The sequence below is a fragment of the Gopherus evgoodei genome, chromosome 7, assembly GCF_007399415.2.
Source record: "Gopherus evgoodei ecotype Sinaloan lineage chromosome 7, rGopEvg1_v1.p, whole genome shotgun sequence".
Classification (NCBI taxonomy): domain Eukaryota; kingdom Metazoa; phylum Chordata; order Testudines; family Testudinidae; genus Gopherus; species Gopherus evgoodei.
In genome coordinates this window covers 125628736-125651299 of record NC_044328.1, presented here as the reverse complement: position 1 = coordinate 125651299, position 22564 = coordinate 125628736, and the positions used below count along the sequence as shown (strand labels likewise).

Here is a 22564-nt window from a genome sequence, read left to right as displayed (position 1 = left end):
CTGGAACCAGTGTAGACATAACTGATTTTAATGACAAGGAAGAAAACCTGAAGGTAATGCCTCCTTGAAAACACAGGGGGCAAAGCTATTGTTCTCCCAAAGGAGGATTGTACAGTAGGGAAATAAACTAAAAGCTTTAAAGAAAATAAGAGCATCCCATAGAAATTCCTTCCACTCTACTTCCTCTCAAAATATTGTTTTCATATATTTTCAGAGCTTAATACTAAGGTGGAAAATAGGCTTGTTTACTCCCACACTAAATAAAAATTATTGAGCCCTTCAAATTGTGTGAAAGAAAGGCCTTGGGAATGAATTTAGCACATGTAAACAAGGGAAACAATCTTTTATCCTACTGCATATATATTTTGCGCTACATGTATTTAACCACTGGGTGATCAGGATCTTTCAGGAGTGGGACAACCTGATATAGTATCATCTTAACCTCTGAATGTTGTTGCTTTGTTGGAGTTGTGATAGTTGATTCTGCTGTGTTTCTTTGTGGTTTTAATATCCATTACCATACAGTAGGTGTCCGGGAATACATTAGTTTGGAAAAGCAAAGCCATTTACAAGATTTTTAAATTTAGTACTCTTTATTTAAAAGTATGTTTTACATCTTATGCTCAATATTCCCACAGATAAACATTAAAAAAAGGTACTTTTCTCTTAAGAGAAGATGGTGTGCTGTGCTTCATGATTTAAAATAAATGGTCAGGTAGTATTCTTGTATTAGTAATGAAAGTGGGACATTAAAAAAGGCTTGAATTTCAAACTCAAGGCTTCTTAGACCTTCGACAGAGAGCATTAACTTTAATTACCATTGGCTTAGCGAATAGGACTATGAACACTCATTAGACCATCTTTACGTTTCTTGTAAAAGTCATCCCTTGCTTTATTTCCTCTGTTCTAGACCTGTTAGATAGCTGAGTGTTTAATTTCCGCAAATCAGATTGCCTTGGATTAATGCTTGATGCTTTGATTTGCAGACACATTCCTTAACCCAGCGGAGGGCTGTACAGGGTCGAAGAAAACGATTTGATTTGTTATTAGCCGAGCACAAAAGCAAAACCAGGGAAAAGGAATTGCTTCGACATTCGGATCATCATCAGCAGATGCCCCCTCTCAGGGAACCACATCCCTCACCTTCTAAAACTTCCCAGGAGCTGCACCAAAATTCTCATGGACTTATTCCTACAGAATCAAAGCCTTTAGTACCTAATAAACCCAAACCTCACCCCCCCAGTCTTCCAAGGTAAGTGAAATCTGTTTATCCACCATGTGTGAAATTAGTCTGGGGAGCAACCTGATGGGTTGGTGGCAATGAGTGCTACCACATGGGAAATGCAGATTCATTCGCAACCCGAGGGCTCTTGCTCTGTGCTTGGTGATTGCTCACTGAAAAACTCCACACTGGATCTTAGACTATGTCTGCACTGCCCTATAGTGTAGACATAGCCTTCCTTAATCTGAGGGGAGCTGTATCTCTTGCTCTTCTAACAAGAAGCCATGATGGGTGACCCAGGGAGATAAATGCTGGCTTGAGAAAATGCATACCAGAAGCTCCATTCTGTAGCAGCTATTCAGTGTTGGTGCTCCAGCAGGGTGGCAATGGATGAATAGAAATGTGATTTAGGAGTACAGAGGAGAAGGAAGTGAATGCAAAATAAAGAAGTTATTTCAACAGTAAATTAATTTAAGGCATCCAGTTTAGCATTACCTCTGGATCCGGTATAGCAGTAAGTCAGGATGGTGTGAAGGCGATGCCTTTGTTTAATGAGTAGGTTACCAGCTTTTAAAAATACCCAGCAGTTTCTAGAGGAGAGAAAACGAAGGGACAACTGAAAATCTAGTGGTTGGGAGTAGCTGGTGGAAGTGGTTGGGGACTAGGAGTTGGGACTAGATTATTGTTTTTATTTCTGGCTCTGTTACTGACTTGCTGAGTGGCCTCGACAAAGCCACTTTAATCTTTCTGTGTCTCAGTTTGCCCATCTGCAAAATGGATATAATGATTCCTCCTTTTCCTGGAGAGTTGTGAAACGTAACTGTTAAAAGGATTCTGAAATACTGGTATTATGACAGAAAGGAAAACCTGAGTTTAGAAAAAAAGTGCCTTTCTATACAAGCAAAAAATTCCAGGCATAAGTAATTCCTACTAATGTAGCCTTTGTTCAATAATACCTTTCACATGTATTTCCTTGTCAAGGCCTCCAGGCTGTCCAGCCCAGCACAGCGGAAATGCCCCTAGTGACTCTCTTTCGGTCCATGAATCTCCACACCCCCCCTTGCCTGCAGCTGAGCCAGCATCCCGTTTATCCAGTGATGAGGGAGAGTGTGATGAAAAAGAAGAACATGTTGAAAAACTGGATTGTCGTTATTCAGGTCATCATCCTCAGCCAGCCGCTGTATGTTCTACATCCTTTACTGGCTCTGAATATGTGAACAAAGCGATTACGGTTTTTCAGTGTATTTCTGGGGTGTCCATTAAAATGTTCTCATGCCACAGGAAAATGTGTTTGTTACAGAATAGGTAGGAAAGCTTTAGTCATAATTATCAGAGTAAATGTGCTATGAAAACACATTCTGAGAGATCTCCACTGTAACATAAGAGAAATCAAAATGCCGCAGATATTGGAGGTGGAAGCGGAAACTTTCTAAAGTGTTTTGAGAAGAGGGTAGATGTGGAACTGGTACACGCAAAATAGTGGTATGGTTTAATAACACTTTCAGTATTCTGTTTGTAAATCACAGTGCTAGCCTTATTTTTGCATAGAAATAATGGCTTGCAGTAACACGGCTTAATATGGAAATCTTGGCAGCAGTTGGTACATGTGGCATACTTGTGTTTCCAAAAGCAAAAAAAAAAAAAAATTCACTAAAATATTAGTGCATGTGATGTAATTTAATTTCTAGATCTTTTAGTGGAATCATTAAAAACAGATTTGAAATGACTGCAAGCAATTTCTTGTAGAGAACGAACGTATTTATTTAGTTATATAAGGTACATCTTATCCTGCATATAATGTATATCTTATCCTAATTGCCTTTGACAAAATTTAAAAAACCAGTTCACCTAAAAACCAGCAGCTGTCTCCCAACAAGACTCGGCCTCAGAGCAAAAGAAGCTTCCCCGTAAACCTCAGGGCCTTGTCACATAGTCCGTACAGCATGGCCTGAGTGTCAGAGCAAATATGGGAGAAGGTTGTAAACCTAATGGCCCCTCAAAAAAAAACACAAAAAAACCTACCGCTTTCCCCCTCTCTTTAATCAAGGTGACTCTAATTTAGGTGGCAGCATCTCAGAGAGAGAAAGATGGTCCTCCTTGCGGGTTGGGCCTGAGCTATTTGGGAATATATATTGAACATACTTTTTGGGCCATAAGGATCATAGTCCTAATGTACATGTTTGCCATCTTAGGTCCTTAGACTTTTCCTGTATATTATTGGTTTGTAATGAAGTGTGTTAATTTGATTATTTAGAGAGTGGTTATTAAAATTAGAAAACACCAAAATAAAATCTGTATTTTCAGTTTTGCACATTTGGTAGCCGGCAAATTGGAAGAGGTTATTACGTGTTTGATAAGCGGTGGAACCATATCCGATGTGCACTTAACTTCATGGTGGACAAGCACCTTAATTCACAGATGTGGAAGTGAGTAGAAATGAAAGTGTTTTTTTTTAATTATTATTCTTGCTATCATACAAATAGGTTAAAGCTTGAGAGAAAAATGGCTTTTCTGTTGTTATAACAATTCATGAAAGACCTCTTTTTAAATTAGCACCTTCCAGTAACATGGTAAATGTGAGCAACAGCTCCATTTGAACTGTCCTCTGGAGAATAGGAGGAGATTGAGTTACATTCACCAGGAGACTGTAGTCTTTACTTCTTCATAAAACTGTACCCACAGATCTGCTCTCTTCGTGTTCTTGTGCTGAGCTGAGAGTAGCTGGATCCTTTTTAAAGCAATATGATGGCTGACAACTTGTGCTTTCCTGTTGAACATGGAAATGAGATCTCTTGAGCAGTTTCTAAAATTCTAGTACCTCAACCCCTAATTATGATTCACCCTCAAACATTAATTTTGAATCCATGTTCTACATCCAAATTGTACCTTTCTATCCCATCTCTGTTTTCTGTACCTTTGGTTTTCTTAATATTTTTAGTAGTTTAATTTGTTTATAGCTTCAATATTAAATTTTCTTAGCGTTGTGGTTTGTGATGAATTGTAATTATTAGTCATAGAAATGTGGGGCTGGAAGGGACCTCGAGAGGTCAAGTCCACCGTCCTGTGCTGATTGGGACCAAGTCAACGTAGGCCATCCCTGATAGGTGTTTGTGCAGCCTCCAAAAAATCCTCCAGTGATAGAGATTCCAAAACCTCCCTTGGAAGCCTGTTCCAGTGCTTAACTATCCTCCATAATTAGGAAGTTTTTCCTAATTTCTAATCTAAAGCTCCCTCGCTGCAGCTTGTGCTCATCACTTCTTGTCCTACCTTCAGTGCACTTGGAGCTCTTTGATGGTTTAGTGTATCATAAATTGAACATGAGTCAGTTCCCCTACTAAGCACTGGTGAGGCCTCAGCCAGAGTATTGTGTCCACACTTTACCCAGTTTTCCAAATCTGTTTAGAGTCCAGATGAGAGCAACAAAAATGATAGGTCAGGTTTTCTAAACCTTTTATGAGGAAAACTTAAAACTAGTGGCCATGTTGAGTCTTGAGACAAGACGACGGGCGGCGGGGGAGGGAGGACGAATGACCTGATAAGTCTTCAGATATGCAACAGGCTGTTATAAAGAGGATAGTAACTCTGTGATCCTTTTCAGCAGTGCTACCGCCTAGCCAGTTAGTCCCCATTTATTTCCTGTAACAGTTAATGTGCATCTGGCATTGCTCTTTGAGACCGATGGATTTCCTGTCTGAGGAGTTTGGGGACTGACATTCTCTCTGATTTGGAAAAAATAGGTTGAGACAGTGGGGATATCTTTGTTTTTCAAAGATGAGCTTTTCTGTAGTATATGTGTTTGGAGCAAAGACATTTTTCACCAATAGGTAAATTGTGTTCAAAAGGTTTGCTTTGTGCCAGGTTATATGGAAATAATTGGGGAGTGCGGGATTTTTCCTGGCATGAGGCTGGCAGTGTAGTATACAGAATTTAGGAAAAAGCATTCAACATCATACTCATCTTGAATAATCCTCAAGGCTAGGGGCAGATTATCAAGGCCCTAGATTAAGATGGGTCTTATTGGACCCACACAACTTGGTTCCAGGTTTCCCTATAGAGCAGTGGTCATCAACCAGTAGTTCAAGAGAACGGGGAACTGCGGCCAGTGGGAGCTGCGGGGGTGGTGTCTACACGGAGAGGCAGCACATGGATTCGCGTGCCCCCCCTCAGGGGCCACATGAAAGTACTGGGAGCACTGTGGGGCTGGGGCAGGCAGGGAGCCTGCCTTAGCCCCTGCCCCAGCCCGGGTGAAAGTGAGTGAGGGTGGGGGAAAGTAAGTGATGGAGGGAGGGGGGAATGGAGAGAGTGGGGCAGGGCCTCAGGGAAGGGGCAGGATAGATCCTGGGTTGCACTTAAATTCAGAAAGTGATCTTGTGCTTTAAAAGGTTGGAGACCACTGCTGTAAAGGGTATTTCGTATCGATTGTGGGGGACTTGGGAGCAGGAGACAGTGGCAAGGCGAGCAGGAGTGTCATGAGCACTTGAATTGTTTAGTTGGGGTGTTCTGTTTGGTTGGACTGGATCCAGGTCCCATTTAGTCATCATTTCCCACTGCTCAAGCTATCCCAGAGCCCGTAATGGTGCCAGCTCCAGCCCAGTCACTAAAGCTTGTTGCAGTGAGAGCAGTTCTTTTATGATCTCTTTCTCTATTTGCTTCCCTCTCCTTCTGGGGTCAAAAAGGCTCCTGTGGCACCTCCTCATAAAACGGAGCGTCCTGCTCTTCACCTCTCAACAAAACACTTCCGCAAAAGCTCTTGGTGTTGGCATCACAGTTGGTGCTGAGAACTGTCCTGGAGCCTCCTTTGCAATTCCGAGGTTACTGCTTCAGGGCACTACACCCCTAGTGACTTGATGCCTTTCCATGGCTTAAGATCTATGAGGCAGAGGGAACTCAGCATTGAAGTCAATTATAAAACTCACATTGATTTCAGTGGGAGCAGAGTTAGGCCAATGGTGAGCACTTTTGAAAGTCTCACCCAGAAGAGCAGTCAGTCATATTTAGGGAACTCCAGTTACAGATAAGTAACCACATATCCATCCACCAAAGGGATAGGATCACTAAGCAGTACTTCAGTTGTTTCCAGCGTAGTTGGGTTAATTTATCAAAATGCTTTAGGGTTTGATAATGTTAGTGTTTTTGCACTGAACAAATGCAAATATAATTATTCTAACGCAGGAGCCTGTTGTCAGTGCACAAAGAACACTAACCGTTTCTTCTTTTTTTTTTCCTAGGAAAATTCCCCCAGCATCTAGCAACACGGCGTCTCTTCGTGCTCCACACTGGACAAACTCCACGCCTACGTCACAGTATGGTGTCAGTGCCGCAGGTTTCCTTTTACCCAGCACGGTTATGTCATCACCAACATTGGTTTCTCCTTCCTGTGTCTCTCTTAATAGTAAATCAGTCCCACCACATGGAACTACACTAAATGCCAATCCTTCTCAGCTGGGTGCAGTGGACCCTGTCTGCAGTATGCAATCAAGACAAGTGTCTTCGTCCCCTTCAACACCTACAGTGCTTTCCTCAGTACCTTCACCTATGCCCAGCAAACTTCAGAAATTAAAATCCAGCAAGTCTTTTAAACCTAAGGAGTCTTCTGCTAGCAGCGCCAACTGTAACAGTACCAATAGCAACAGTAGCAGCGGCGGCTCAGGAAAGAAGCGTAAAACCAGTTCCGCACTGCTAGCACCTTCGTCTCATTCCACAGAGTCCTTTAGGAAAAACTGTGTGGCTAACTCTGGGACCTCTTATCATTCATCGCTGACATGTTCGTCGCACAGTGTTGGCCTCAATTGTATGACTAGCAAAGCTAACTCTGGTAGCCTCAAACATGACCAATCAGGGAGGGGCCCTCCTACTGGAAGCCCTGCAGAATCGATAAAAAGAATGAGTGTGATGATGAACAGTAGCGATTCCACTCTTTCCTTAGGGCCATTTGTTCATCAGGCCAGTGAAGTGACTGTAAATTCACACAGCAGTTTTTCACATGCACACACTTCCCTGGACAAATTCATAGGAAAGAAAAGAAAGTGCTCACCTAGTTCAAGCAGCATAAACAGCAGCAAATCAAACAAGGTTGCCAAATTGCCACCGGTGAACAATGTTCATGCAAAACACACCAGTGCAATCACAGGGACACAGGGACTGATGAACAATTCTCTTCTTCATCAGGTATGACAGTTTGTATTAAAGATATTTCACTGACGTAGGCTTGATAGATTAGCTTTAGACTCTGCAGACTTGCACAGCTGACTGCACATGGGTATATTGGTCATAGAGCGTTTAAGGCCAGAAGGGACCCCTAGGTCGTGTCCTGTTTTAGGTTGACTAGTTGATTCTAGACACTCTGTTAGTGAAAGGTGGGTATCTGTTTTCCTATTTGACCGTTACTCTTTTGGAACTATTTTTCACTGTGAATCTGTTGCTATTGGATTATTACAACAAATCCACTTTTTTAAAGTGTGGTTTTACTCTGAAAAGTTGGGTTTAAAAGTGGCATAATGGGTTCCGTAATTATTACCTAATTGCTCCCAGATGAAATTCACTCACTTCACAAGTAAAAATATTTTTCCTGAGTGTCAGCCTTGAAAACTGAGCCAAGTATCTGAAAGTCAGGCTGGAATCTTTCTGACTTCCATATCCACAACAATAAGCATTCTATAATCAGAACATAGTTAACCATTTTGATTATAACTCAGCTGCAGTAAAATACAGCTCCCTTCCCCACAGCTCTATTGACTGGCTCTGCAGTATGAACAGGAGAAAAGAGTAGTTAACAATTACTTTTGTTAGTTTAAAACCAGCAGAAATTACAAGAAAAACACAAAGGGATCAGATCTTGTGAGTGAGTAGGGTCCTATTGTTTCTTCTCAAAATAGAACCACATTGAAAGGGATGTGTTGTTTAAAACCTATTTTGCCATGCATAGTGGGGTCATGAGGAGAAGAGTGGGAAATAACAGAGAAAAATCAGATAAGGCGGTTTTTGCAAAACTATGAGAAATAGGTTGGAAGATCACTTGAAAGAGACTAAAAAATAGACTCCGAGAAGCTAGATATGGAGAAGATTTATCAGATCATCCAGATCCCTGACATTTTACGATTGTTCCCCATGCTATGTTTTCTACTGTGCTGAAATATTGACGATGTCTTTCTATTTCTGCCAGTCCTACAAGCCCCTCCCCCCTTGGCTTTTTTTCCGTGTTACTGCGAAAGTTCGTGTAACTGAAATGTTAAGAGCTCACAAAGGTCCATCTTAGACAGGTTTCTGAATTTTCACTTTCCTCCAAAGAACAGGTCTGTCATTGCCATTGTACGCTTAGTGTCCATACTGTAAAGGGAGAAGAAATGACTATCTGTGGATAATACGGCTCAGCCATCATTGCTCTAGGAAACTTTCACTTTTGATACTTCCTGACGGTTTTTATTTAACTCAGAAACCTAAGGGGGGAAAAAGCTGCTTTTGAAATAATTAAATTGAATGTATAGGTTTAAGAAATGCGGAAAGTCACACCTTAGTGCTTCTGATTATTGTTGTCGTGACTACGATACAAGTCAGCCACTTAGGAGGGTAATTGGAGGGCACAATTACTTAGGAAGGCAGAGACTTTAGAATTCCAGATGCAAACAAGCCAACTGGCTGTTGCTAATGCTACCTGGTGCCTTGTAACTCCCTCTGACGTGTTCTCTTGCTGTGCAGAAAGGTCTTGCCTGATGTGGCCTTTACTGTAGCTATTACAACATGCTTGCTTACACAGCTTTCTTTTTTGTTTGAAAGCCAAAGGCTCGTCCTTGATAGCTGAATATGCCGCGGTGAGAAAAGAACTGGACAACGTTCACTATAAGCAAAACCTCCATCTGGAATTCTGGACTCCAAGATGCCTTTGAGTTATCCCAGCTTCCCATGGTCCTCAGGTGTGGAAATCTACTGGACTGTCATTCAAACAAGGAATTTCCCTGAAGCCATGTCTGTAGCAGTGAATATTGTAAATGGACACTGGATGAAGTTCAGCCACATAATTGCTCTTACCAGTGTTAACAGTGGTCTGGACTGCTTGCTACAAATCTGTGAGATTTTACCTACAGGAGTACGTCATCTTGCCGCTATTTGACATAGACTGGCTGGCAAAAGAATGTTTGGGGACAGCCATTACTGTGGACTCTTTTTATGCTAATGGTGTCTTTTGTAGGTTATTAGCCACCCAACAGGCGCTGTCAATTGAAAGAACCCCTCCAGCGGGGGTGCAAGGTGTTAGGCACAATGAAAAGAAGCCCTCAAGAACGGAATATGGCTTTAGTGTTTTTATAGCAGTGTTCCTTTAATGGAACACAAAAATAGCACAATTCAGAAACTAAATAGTCTGTGTTTTGCCCAGCCTTTTGCAAGTAATTTGGGATAAGAAGCTGTCAGGAGTTTCAAAAACTTTTTAAAACTTGTTTGAGGCCATTGTTCGAAAAACAAATATAAAAATAATGTTGTACTCTACCTGATGGAAAAGCGATTATTGTTTTGAATAAGATTCTATTGCAAAAGAAAGTAAAAATTGTTAATTTCTTTTGATGAAGGAAATCAGAATGCAAAAGTATCAATTAACAAAGGCAAATAACCTATAAAATTATTCCCAAAGAACATATTTTTTGACCTATACTGTATACCAGAAGCCTTTGTTACTTTAAAGAAGAACTCTACTAGTTTGAATTAGGTTGGTTGTACCTTCCGGCCTGTACAAACAGCCCTTTTAAAACTAAATATTTTAAATATTTAAAGATTTTCTGAAAGCTTTTCAGTTAGTTTATGCCTTGTTCTTGTAATCAAATCATTAAGCCTTGTCATGCTTTCAGCTACCCACAATCAGATATTTCAGAATGCTGCACTAGATGCTAGTTAGCAGCTGAGTTCAGCTTTAAATCCACCTGGATGGGTTACTATCATCTTTTTCTCAGATACAGATGTTTTGTGAGTAAAGATACTGCACTATGTTACAGTCAGACGGTCAGTTTTCACGAGAGAGTTTATCTTGTTTAAAAACATCTCAAAAATGAAATCCTTTAAAGGGCTTTAGCATTATTATAAAGTAATTGATTTGCATATTTTCAGTAAGCTTTTTAACAGTGAATTTTGAGACTTTACTTGAACCTTTGTTAAGGGGTGGAGTAAAGGAAAACAACTTCTAAATCAAGAATATACTCTTTTGCCTTAAAGGGGCACCAGATATTGCTGAGATCAGACAATCTGAGCCTATCAAATTATTCACGCAGTCTAGCCTTCTTCTCCCCAGTTTGGTGGCAAATCGTACATCAGGGATTCTCAAGCCACTAAGAGCAACAGCTGGTTGGTTGGTTACCTGTTCACGTTTCCAAGTTAACATGACCTTGCTGCAGAATTATTATGTACCGCAAAACAAAAGCAAGCCTCTATGCAGACACTTTAGCTTTGAGTTTATATAAATGGTCACCATGAAAAAACACTTCAGATGTTTATTATGCAAACATAAACTAACTGTATTTCAGGAACAAAAAGTTGAAGATGTAATATGATGCCCAATTGAAAGGATTGTTTCCTGCACAGTGGGTGTGAAATTCTGGCCCCATGGAAGTCGGTGGTGCCAAGGTTTCACCCCCACATTTCAGTCACAAGTGCAATTTGGTTGGATAGACTTACATTTCAGGTGAACAGAAATGTATATTCATCAACCTTTGTGGCTTTAAGTGATGGAACATCTTTAGTTGTGCAAAGATTATGTTGATCTGAAAGCTTAATGGCAAGTCAAAGCTCATTCAAAACCATGCAGACATTTGAAAGTTAGTATTTAATCACTGTGCTTCATGTACGGCCGGGTTTTAACTACATATGCATTAGGGCTCGTAGTTTTAATCTATTGGGACTAGGAAGTGAGGCCATCTTAAATTTCGTCTGCCCTTGAGTACAAACCTGCTTAAATATTACAGGTTAGATCTTGGTTCTAAACAGACAACGGTTCCTGAAGCTTTTATTGTCTCTCATAATTCTTACTGTAAATAATTAAGGAAGCTTAAAATTAATTTACCTTGCAAAATTGAATTTGCAGTGGCTGGGTTGTTTCTAGACAGATTTTCGTAGTAATTTAAGAGATACAATTTTATAGGCTTTCCAACGTCTCGTTATGACTCCTGCAGTTTTCTTAACCTAAAATATTGCTGCAATGATGAACAAAGAATTATACAAAAAACATACTTTTGTATCTTTATTTTGGAATTTCTTGTTCTATTATAAATATTGAAGTATCCCTATTTCAGAAGACATATTTTGTTAATTGATTGTACATATTTAAATATGTATTTTTGCACAGGTCTTTTTTTCTTATATCCAGTTTTGGTACAATTGAGATCATCTAGTATTTATTTATTAATTAATAAAAATAGCAAATACCTTTTTTATAATTTGAAGTGGTTCACTGCCAAGTTAATAGTAACATGCCTACTTTGCAAATTAAGGGATGCCTTTGTTTTGTGAAAGTTGTGTCCCTTTTAGTGTCTTGGGAGTGGATACCCACAAACTAACGCCAAGATCCTGCAATTGGATCCATGCAGAGGTCTGCCGCAAGAATCTGATTGCAGGATCAGGGTCTAAATGGCCTAGATGGCATTGCTTATCAGTTGTCTGATTCCCAGAAGACTACATTTAGTTAAGTGACACTCTGCTTCTCTTTTTTTAGTATGTGTGTATGTGTGTGTGTATATATGTGTGTGTGTGTATGTGTGTGTGTGCGCATGTCCGCACACACATTTGTATGGGTCTCATGTGGTTTAAAACTAATGGAAAAACTGAAAGTGCCTGATATAACTAGTTTTAAGCTTAGACTGTTTAAACAGCTTCTCCTTAAAAGACTTGAATGTTCAGTTGAAATTTTGGAGCTTGCTTTTTCCACCTATATATTTCTAAAATTTTAATTAGAAGAGGTTCAAAAAACAAAAATGACTGATGCTGGTGATTTTTGTAAAACATTTTAAATAGAATAACATGTTTTGAAACAAGCCCTTTAATCGTGCATCTCAAAATAATGCCAAGGGTTAAATATTTTTTTCGAACAGGAATTTACAGAACTGTCTCCTTTTTTTGGTTATTCATTCTTAAACGATATAGTTTAGAAAAAGAGAATGTTGAAAATATTTTGTATTCCAGGAAAAAAAACAAAAAAACAAACAAAAAAACCAGATAAGTACCTCTTAAAACAATTTAAAAAAATGTGTGATTTCCAAATGTCATTTCTACGGCAGTTGTCTTCCTCTAAGAGTTCTCTTGCCAAGGAATCTCTGTTGTCTCTCGCTCATTCTGTCCTGGGGGAGGGAATCGGGCTTGAAAAATTCTTAACTTTTCACTGTTGAGCAGAAAATCATTTTTACATTTTGTGCGAAATATTTTACGTTTGAAAGGTAATTTAAAAATGAGCACTACATAATGTCAGTGTGAATGTAGGCCTCGAAAGTATCCTGCTCAGTGTTGAGCCTGGTTCTAAAAAGCAATCTCCTGTGTAAAATGTGTGAATAGTTTGATAATTTTGTATACATAATCAAGAGCATCTGATCAGCTGAACTTTGTGGTGGCTGCTGTATAGAACATGAACAAATGTCATGGGATAGAAAAATTACTTTGGATATTTAAAAGAAAAATAAATATATAGTCTATTTGTTTTGTAACAAGTTTCTGTAAATAAAATAATTTATACTATTTATAAGAAAAAGTTGTGCTTTGCTTCATAAAAAAATTACACAAACAGATGTTACTAAACAAGGCAATAAAATTAGGCTTTTTCAATAAATGACGTTGGTTGCATGAAATACATTATATGTTTCTGCTTCATTATAGTACCAAGCAAAACAATTTAGCATTGAAGGTAGACATCCATATTGGTGCCTCAGTGAACTAATTTCAGAGAATTACTTTGGGTCCGAGTCTGCCAGCCCTTACCCCCCATGTACATGAGGCTGGTAGCATCCGATCCTTTAAAAAGTACAACCTTGTTTGCTTTGGTATATTCTTGAGAAATGTCTAAGTACTTTCCCTGCTCACAGAAAGTTGGCTTATTTAAGATTCTTGTTTTATGGAGTGTAAGTAGAATGATTGGAAGATGCTTTTTAATATTTCTGTTTTGAAATACAAAATGTAGCGTGTTGAACAATATTTCTTTATTTTAAAAATACGTTTGTGCAGTGAAAAAATACAGAAAGATACCAGGGCATAGGGTTACCAGAATATAATTCATCGCTTCACTTTAGGCATGGAATATTGTGTGGCAGAATTCTGATTTTATCAACATACCTATTCATAGAACATTAATCAATAGAAATGGCCTCCGAAATAGGAGCTGGCACTCCTTATTCAGGCAAATCTCCCATTGATGGTGATGAGAATATGCCTGAGTGAGCAGTTCTGTATCCCACTCAATATCTAAAGCCCTGAGCCTGCAAGCTGATCGGTGGATGGACTCAGATGGAGACTGATGAGGCTGGTCCACCCACGTGGGTAAGTTTGCAGGACTGGGGCATAAGTTTTGGTCAAAGTCTCATTAGTAATGTGATGCTCCATGGTTGCATTAAGTAGCAGTAATTGTGTCTGTAATTTTTATCACAAAGGGAAGATTTTTTGCCCCAACTTTTCTTTTAAAAGGAGTATCTGACACAAAAGTGTTGGGTTTGTGCATGGGAAGGAGTGTTCCCATTTTGGATTTGTTCTTTTTTTTTAATGTTTTCTTCTCGGTTTATTATGTAGGCTTCAGTAGTGACTCTTAGGGCCAAGGATGCATTGAGCTGCTCAGGTGAAGTGGGATTTATAGTCCTCTGTTAGACACAAAACAGCTCTTTATAGCCAAAATTACTTCTGAGGTAAAGATTTTATTTTCTGGCAAAGTCACCAGTTCATCCATCTAGTAGTTGAGAAGTTAATGGCTTCCGATGATATTCTTTGGAAGTCATTGCTGGCGTCTCTCGTTTCAGATTCCCTCTAACTTACAAATCGCTTGCTTACAAAATGCAAATGTTAGCTGGCGTGCTAAGCTCGAACCAAGGCATGAATCGATCAGGGACAGGGTATTCGTTTGGGAAGGTCCACGTTCTATTTTAAGTGGTGATCTGTGGGTTATACAGTTACAGCTTCAAGCTCCCTTCAGGTCACAGTGTATCTCCCCTTAGGGTCAACAGAATGTTTGTCAAGGTCAAGTGTAAAATTTAGTCTTTGTCATTACCATTATTTATTGTTGCCTTTGAGTCCTGCTCAGTAGCACTCAGAAAATCCGCATTCCTTTAGTACCCACCACTACCTTTGTGTCTCTTCCTTCCTGTCTCCTTTCTGCTTCTTACCTTTTCCCCTGTCTGAGTTTCTCCTCTCTTCTTCCCTCTGCATTTCCTTTCCTGTAGATATTTCCAGATGTCACTTCCCCATGGGCTCCACTCCCTTGTATACGCTAAGGTGACCAGCAAGACAATAGTTAATGTCGACGCTGAAGTTTCGTCACTGGGCTTTAGAGATGGCTGGCCCATGACATGTACGCAAGACAAGGGAGTTTGCGACTCTGAGCTACTGTTTCAGGCTGGCTGCAGACTCGGTTCACAGTTGGGAGGGTATCTTGGCATTTTATTTTACTTTTTAAAGATAGGATTATGGATATCATTCCTCATGTACCCCAGAGTTTGGTGGATGAATAGTGTATGAAAGTGCTGCTATCTAAATGTCTGCTCTTAAGAGAGAAAAGAAGGTGCCTCAAAGCTTCCCATAAGCAGGGTGCATCGAACTCAGGACAGGCATCATCCACGCGTGTGATGATGTCTCTCTCGTATATCTTAGCTTTTGCTTGTCTGAACCTTGGTAGGCTACAGTAGAGGAGGGGTCCCACGAGGAGCCTGTTCAGTGCCCAAAACATGTAGGATGGAACCTGCGGGATGGGTTACATAGCTAGGGTTAAGGAGCAGTTCATGGCTCCAGTGGTCCTGGCTGGAGGAGTTCAAAGGAGAGCCGGACAGCTCAGTAAGGGAGGCAAATAGCAGATAGGATAGGGGGACACACCTGTCCTGAGATCTCTTGACCAGGTCCCAGAGAAGTGACTAGCTTATCCTTAAGGAACACGTCCCTTTGATTGGCTCTGAGCCTGTGTCCATGCCCTGGACTGGGAAGGTGTTAGGAAGTGGCTCAAGGAGGCAGCCTCAGAACCCTGCTTGGCATTGCTGCTATTCATAGAACCCTGGATTGGGCCCAGTCTTCCCTGTCAACCAACCATGAAGGGGGCATAGACCCCATCTCCCACCCTCCTGGAGAGAAGGGGGGATAGAGATACTGCACACCCTGCGGCAAGGGTGTGCAACCCACCAGGGTCAAGAGGTGAGCTGAAGACTTCCTTCTGTGGGGATATATAGAGATGTATCTCTCTTGTTGGGACTCTCGCCCCGGAAGGAGGTGACTCTACTAGTTGCCTGGCCAGAGGACTGAGTCACTAACTACCATAAGAGGGGACTACAACATGGCTGGAGTCACTGCTCACCAGACGAGAGAGCTGGGACCCAGTGACCTAACCGCTAGGCGGCACCACGGGTAAGCCAAGCCCAGCCCAGTCACACCACCTGACATCCCAAAGCCCCTGAAGAGCAGTTTCTCTCCTGCCCCTGCTTGGCATTTGAGCAAGTTTTCAGCGACAGAGAAGCCTGTAAAGTAGAAAAGTTTAGGCCCAACAGATAACATTTGCAATGTCTACCCTGCTGAAAATGGCAGTGCTCTTAAAGCAAATTAACGTAAGAATGGCCATGCTGGATCAGACCAATGGTCAGTCTAGCCCAGTATCCTGTCTTCTGACAGTGACTGGTGCCAGATGCCTCAGAGAGAGTGAACAGAATTATCGAGTGATCCATCCCATCATCCAGTCCCAACGTCTGGCGGTTCGAGGCTTAGGGACACCCGCAGCATGGGGTTGCGTCTCTGATCATCTTGGCTAATAGCCATTAATGGATCTACCCTCCATGTACTTCACATTTTTTTGAACCCAGTTATACTTTTGGCCTTCACAACATCCCCTGGCAGTGAGTTCCACAGGTTGACTTTGCACTGTGTGAAGAATACGGGGTAAATAACACTTCCCATACAGAATCCCTTTAAATGAGAATCAAGGTTGGGGGCGTGTTGGTCTAACCCAAAGATGTCAATCTCCTCTCTGCTCAGTGTATTTCTGCTGCCGCCAGGATGGAGTCAGATTCTGCAGAATATAGAGGGAAAAAAAGGCAGCCTGAGCTCCTGGGCTGCAGCTGGAGAATGCACAGCACAGCTCGGGGAGCGAGTGGAAAAGTGGCTCCAAGTCATGGCAAGCCACAATCCTGTGAACTACGCTTACCCTTCCACATTGGAGCACTCTGAGCACCCGCTGCTGCTGGGGCCATTGCAGCAACCAGCCCTTTGCTGCACATCAGGGGGAATTATTCCACCAGTTCTGCTTTTTATCACAAACATCCTGCGACAACAACTGATCAGAGACATGCGGTGGTGCCATCAATTGCCCAGGACCCTGATTTGACTGAACGCTGTTTCAGGTTCTTGGCTGTTTGGCTCCAGTGCTAGCTACAATTACGTATTTGATTCACCACTAAGCGGCAGCATGGGCTGCTTATTGAAGAAGAATGGCATTTGTTTGTGGTTTGCTGGTTTCCCAAATTAGCTGTTGAGAGGCTCTTGAGAAATTTTAGTTAAAAATGCAGGCAAATTGACTTGCCTACAAGCCGGGTCTTAGGGCTTGAAACCTAGCTCAAGGACTGCAGTGAAAGGGCTCGTCCACCCTACAGAAATGACCCACTTCTGACAATAAGTGGAGCTGAGCTGGTGCTCACCGCTGGTTAGCTTCAAGCATAAACAAGGCTGGAGCATGTCCAGCTTATTTTAAGGCCACAAGCTTTGACCTGATGCCGAACGTGCCCCAATTCCTGACCCCCACTTCAATGACAGGTGACTTGTATAGTAGCCAAAGATCGAGTGTCGATTCCCAGGCGTGTAGGTTGGAGAAAGGCACCCGAGTGGTTTCCTGCAGAGATCAGTGTGAGGCCCACACTAGAAACACCTGTGTGAAGCAGCTAAGGTGAGCATGTTAAGTGTGTTCATGGATGATGGTACATTGGGGGGCTGGGCACACATCAGTGAAAGAAGCAAGACTGTCTTTGGCAGAGCAGCAGGTAAACAAAGGGATTTCAACCACAGTGCAGGTGTGTGTTACTGACAAGCTACTCAAGACCTCCCTTGTCCCTCCTCCCTTCATCCAAGTGCAAAGGGAAAAGTAAGGTACCAACAGTCGGGCGGAGGCTCAGCCTTTAGCATTTCTGCAAACCCGCTTGGGCTGAGTGCACCCCAGGCTTTAGAAGTGCCAGGCAGGAGAGACTCCTGTCAGTAACCCACTTGGTGTGGAGAAAGCCACAGCAACCTGTTTTTGGCTGTCTGCTTCAGTCCTGGTGCGGGAGGGCACTCAGAGATCAGCTTTCATGTTTTAAGACACTTAAATGCAGAAGATTGCACACGATGCTCCAGGGAGCTTCTGCCAGGTCTTGGCTTCCTCGTTCCCTAAGCCTGAGAGCTTTGTGTAGGCGCATCTATCCGGCTGCTTGGGGTTTTAGCCACCTGCTGAGGGTTTTTTTCCTTTCCCATTCACTCCCATCAAAAGAGAAAGGAAAAAAAAACCCTTTAGATTAGTACCAAGAGCAGGAGTGGGCAAAATTTTTGGCCGGAGGGCTGCATCGGGTTTTGGAAATTGTATGGAGGGCTGGTTAGGGGAGGGAGTCGTGGCCTAGCCCCCACTTCCTATCTGCCCCACCAGACTTCTGCTCCCCTCTTCCCTGATGGCCCCCCAGGATTCCTGCCCCATCCACACACACCCACTCCCTGACCCCTGCCACCCCATCCAACAACTCCTCTCATTCCTGATGGTTCCCTGGGAACCCCTCCCCATCCAACCACACCTTCCTCCCTGTCCCGACTGCCCCGAGAACCCCTGCCCCTATCCTCACCCCTGCCCCCTGACCACCACCTCAACCTCCCCTGCCCTCTATCCACCCTCCTTCCGCTCCCTACCCCCTTACCGCACTGCCTGGAGCGCTGGTGGCGCTAGAGTTGGGCCACACCACCGCCACCATGCAGCACAGAGACTGGGTCAGGCCAGGCTCTGCAGCCCCACTGCCCAGAGCATTGCGCCAGCGGCAGAGTGAGCTGAGGCTGCGGAGGAGGGGGAACAGCAGGGGAGGGGCCAGGGCGAGCCTCCCCGGCCAGGAGCTCGGGGCTGGGAAGAACGGTCCCGTGGGCGATAGTTTGCCCACCTCTGACCTAGAGGTCAGAAAAATAAGCAGGTGATGAAATGGAGATTCCACCTGGGAAAATACAACTGAACGAGGGCAGGAGTGAACATCCAGGTCATGCATTTGCAAAGCAGAACCCCCAAGAGCCTCCAGTGGCTACTGAAAGCATGTTTGAGACGAGCCAGCAGTTTTCTACCAAGCGTTTCTGGGTTTGGTTTTGAGGGGCTGCACAGACAGGTGGATCAGAAAGCAGAGTCCTTTGGGGAGTCTGCACCTTGAATGCTGTATTTGGTTCTGGCTATATCACTACCAGTGTGATGTCAGTGCGTTGGAGAGAATTCAAAAAGCAACACTGGTTGTGGCAGGATTGAGTTATGGGAAAATATGTGCAGTTGGGCCTGCAGCTTATGAGGCTTTGGGAGGGTATGAAAACCAGAGCATGAGAGCAAGTGTGTAAGGTGCTATCCATGCAACCAGGATAGAACTAGAAGTCAGAGGCATGAAGCAAAAGAATACTTACCCCAACCTCCAGGGCAATGCAAGTTAGCTCCAGGTTAAACACCTGTGGCTGGCCCGTGCCAGCTGACACGGGCTGTTTAATGGGTTTATAACCTGGGTTTGGGCTGGAGCCCAGGCTCTGAGATGTCCCAGAGCCTGGTCCTCAGCCCAAGCCTGAACAGATACACTGCAGTTAAACAGCCCTGTGAGCCCCCGTCTGCTGGCACTGGCCAGCTACAGGGATGTAAGCACAGCACAGCCAGACCCTAGGTCTTGTTTGTATTGTTAATTCCTTGACCACTGAGTTTCTCCAGCACCAGGTATGCTAAGAATTTGGGGAATGACTGGAGTGGGATTCTTGCAATCTTTGGACTTCCCCTTTGCAGGAAGGCCTGGTTTTAGATTTGTACCACACATTGACATGAGCAAGAGCAGTCCCAGACCCTCTCACTGTGATGATGCCCAAGACACACAGGTAAATACAATGGGAAATGCACGGCCTGTGAATGTCCTGGTCCCTTCCCCTGCTGTTTCGCTGACATTTGAAAAAAAAAGTAAACCGCCTTTATATTCCTCATTCAGATAAATGGCATAAACCATGGCTGCTCTCTCTGAATCCAGAGGTGAAGTTCAAGAGATAAGCTTGGTAAGAGACAAGCTTCTGAGCTTACACAGAGCTCTTCTTCATGTCATCTGTGAATCCAGACAGGCCTGGCCTTCAACCAGTGTCATCTGAGCAGTGCACCTGGCCAAGATTTCTTTCCCTGCTCGGCATCACCTATGACTATGATCACTGCAGCACAGCTGAAAGCCCTGAGTGATCACTGAAAGCCTGAGATCAGTCAAGTATGAACTCCCCTGACTCATTCTGCCAGCTCTTGACTCCGCCATCAGGTCAGGGAGCGACAACAGAGGCTGTGTAGGTCAGAGCATGTGATCTCCTGTGGAGAAAAGAGTAGGGAGCAGCAGAATAAGTGAGGGTTGAGGATTTTTAAAGAGGGGAGAGATTAAAAAAATGAGGCCACCTATACTTGTCTTTAGTGCAGTTAATGGTCCAGGGGATAAGGCTAATCACCCTGATTAAGCACCTTACCAGAATGAATGTATCCCAGACAGTTACAAATAATCTTCAGTTTTGGTGGTTAGGAGGTGGTGTTTATGCTTTGAACTGGCTCTCACAGCCATGCAAGTGAACTCATTTTTGCAATGTCCTAATATTCTGCTCACTTTCATCTTGGTAGGAACAAAGCAAAAAAAACAGATGTGAAGTCTTCACAAACAAAGGCCGTTCCTCAAGGAATCTAGGTATGGAACGGGGGGTGGCCTTACGGTGTACTGAGGGTCATGATTTAGTTTCTTCCCTTGTTCTTAACTGAGTTAAAATATCTGCAAGGTCTTATTTGGGCATGTACTGTAACTCCATCTCCATAGGGTGTCTGTTCTCTTCCCTGCAGGATTGAAATATGTATGTGAAAATAAAAAAAAGCCAAGTTAGAATTGTAGTGAAAGTTTCATTCTGTGACAAAACGCAGGCCAGCCCTATAAGGAGGGGAAAATGAAGCCGTGGCACTTGTCCCCATGCAGTCAGTCCCTGAAGACAGCTTTTGGACTGATGTTCCTGTTGACTTAGCTTGAATTGTCTTAAAAGGATTCACTTTGGTAGGTTCTACTTACAAGAGCTGGGTACAAAAGGGCAGTGATTTTCTCCTCCTTTGGAGAGGAGCCACCTCGCAGCATCATGGGCTTTAAAGAAAGTCATATCAAAGCACTGTCAGTTATTTAAGGCCTGTTCAAATTAACTACTGAGCAGGGGAAATTCATCTGTACCCCCCAAAAGTTCTATTAAACAGTCTCACCCCCAACCTTCAAAATCCCATTACTTGAGCCTCTGGCGCTTTCCACCTGTAGTGTGGTCTGTCCATGAGTGAATTAAAAAGATTGCTCCTGGGCAGCCAGAACTAACCTGAAGTGTATCACTCCCAGCTTGCTACTCTTCGTCTAATATACAAGCAGTGCAGGTCAGGAAAAGAAGCAACCAGCTGTTCACAGCAATGGAAACAAGCTGTGAGTGAAATACTGTATTAAAGGAAGGCTTGCGAATACAATCAGAAGAGAATTTGGATTCAAATTAAAACTCCAGCACTGTAAACAGCAATTATTCTGAGAACACCTACCACTGGCCCAACACAAAATCAACTACTTTAGCTGACGCCACAGCAACAAACACTCAACACTCTCCCCATTATTCAGACCACGCGAGGCAAATTAATGAAGATCGGGATTTTTTTTTTTTTAAACAGGGAATGTGCATGAAATTTTTCATTTTTTAACACTGCCCACACTAGCATTGCTCAGAAAAAGTTATGGGTGAGCCGGCCATCTCATCTTTCCCAACCAGCTGATTACAAATTCAGGTATTTGGGGGAGGGGATGGAGACAACCCAACTTCCTAGAGCATGAATTTCAGAACAATCCAGTGAAGTGATCTACACCATCATGATGTAAAGTGACCCCTCACCTGCAGAGCTCGTGGCTAAGGGTGCTAACCTCCACAGGCCAGCAAAGTGGTAGTTACTCAGACATAGGGAGATGCCTAGAGTCCCCCATCTGAGGAGCTGTAATGCACGTGGAGATAGAGTGTAATTATGGTCCTCTAAGCTCCATTCCCTTACACGCCCTTCCATACATCTCAGATAAGGGTTTTGACACCCATCAACATAGGGGTGACCTTCCTTCCTAGCAGATATCAGACCAGCAATGAAGGCAAGGTAAAAAGGCGTGGCTCCCGAGTACTCTGAACTGAATTTCAGGTAATATCACTGCACCGAGAGCTCTTCTTTTTTAGAGAAAGCTCTGTGCCATCCAGCTCAAGCAAGGATGGTGGAAGCAGCTGCTGGAGGCTCTTGTTAAGGACAGAACTGTGTGTCACTGGGCCAACTCCTGAACCAGAGTTAAATTTTCTTTTTCTCCACAGCTGCCTAGAGCTATCTACAGTGTGTGATTTATACTGCTGATTGATGTATCAAATGGTCTTAGTGTCTCCCACTGTTTCATACCACCATTCTGAAACTTGGAAATCTAACTCAGTGGTTAACCCCAGCTGTAATGCTCAGATAATGTAACTGATTAATGTTCTTTGCCACATACAGCATTAGTAGGCAGCTAGCAAATATACCATTTTCAGAGCAATGTTACTTTAATCAATTAAAGTTACAATCTATGCAACCTAACAAAGCTATGCCAATTCTGTACCATATTAGTCAGGGTGTGTGCTGCTGTATACCCTCTATTCGTTGTCTGTCAGTGTCTTTAGACTGTAATCCCTTCAGGATAGGGAATCTCTCACTACCATGGGGTCCCAATCCCTAGAGAAGCCTTTGGCTATTACTCTAATGTAAATATTTCCTTCTACTATTAAACTATCTAGTTTTCTTAGTCCCAGAATTACTCATGGGACTTGTTCATTTGTGCCTGTTCACTAGTTTTTTTGCTCACAAATATTAGCCCTGCTTTCTAAACATAATAGTTTACTACGAAACAAAACACTGCACGTTGTACA

The 22564-nt window shown here is 42.8% G+C and overlaps 1 protein-coding gene across 5 annotated transcripts in view; it reads left to right on the top strand.

Moving 5' to 3' along the window:
* Window positions 1-12396, top strand: part of ATXN7 (ataxin 7) — a 128997-nt gene extending 116601 nt beyond the window's left edge. For all 5 annotated transcript variants that reach the window (XM_030571334.1, XM_030571333.1, XM_030571335.1 and 2 more), the window contains 5 exons: window positions 987-1252; window positions 2204-2402; window positions 3527-3648; window positions 6451-7390; window positions 8996-12396. In XM_030571334.1, the coding sequence (XP_030427194.1) occupies window positions 987-1252; window positions 2204-2402; window positions 3527-3648; window positions 6451-7390; window positions 8996-9013 (1545 nt within the window). In that variant the 3' untranslated portion in view covers window positions 9014-12396. The remainder of the gene's footprint in view (window positions 1-986; window positions 1253-2203; window positions 2403-3526; window positions 3649-6450; window positions 7391-8995) is intronic.
* The last annotated feature ends 10168 nt before the right edge of the window (window positions 12397-22564 follow it).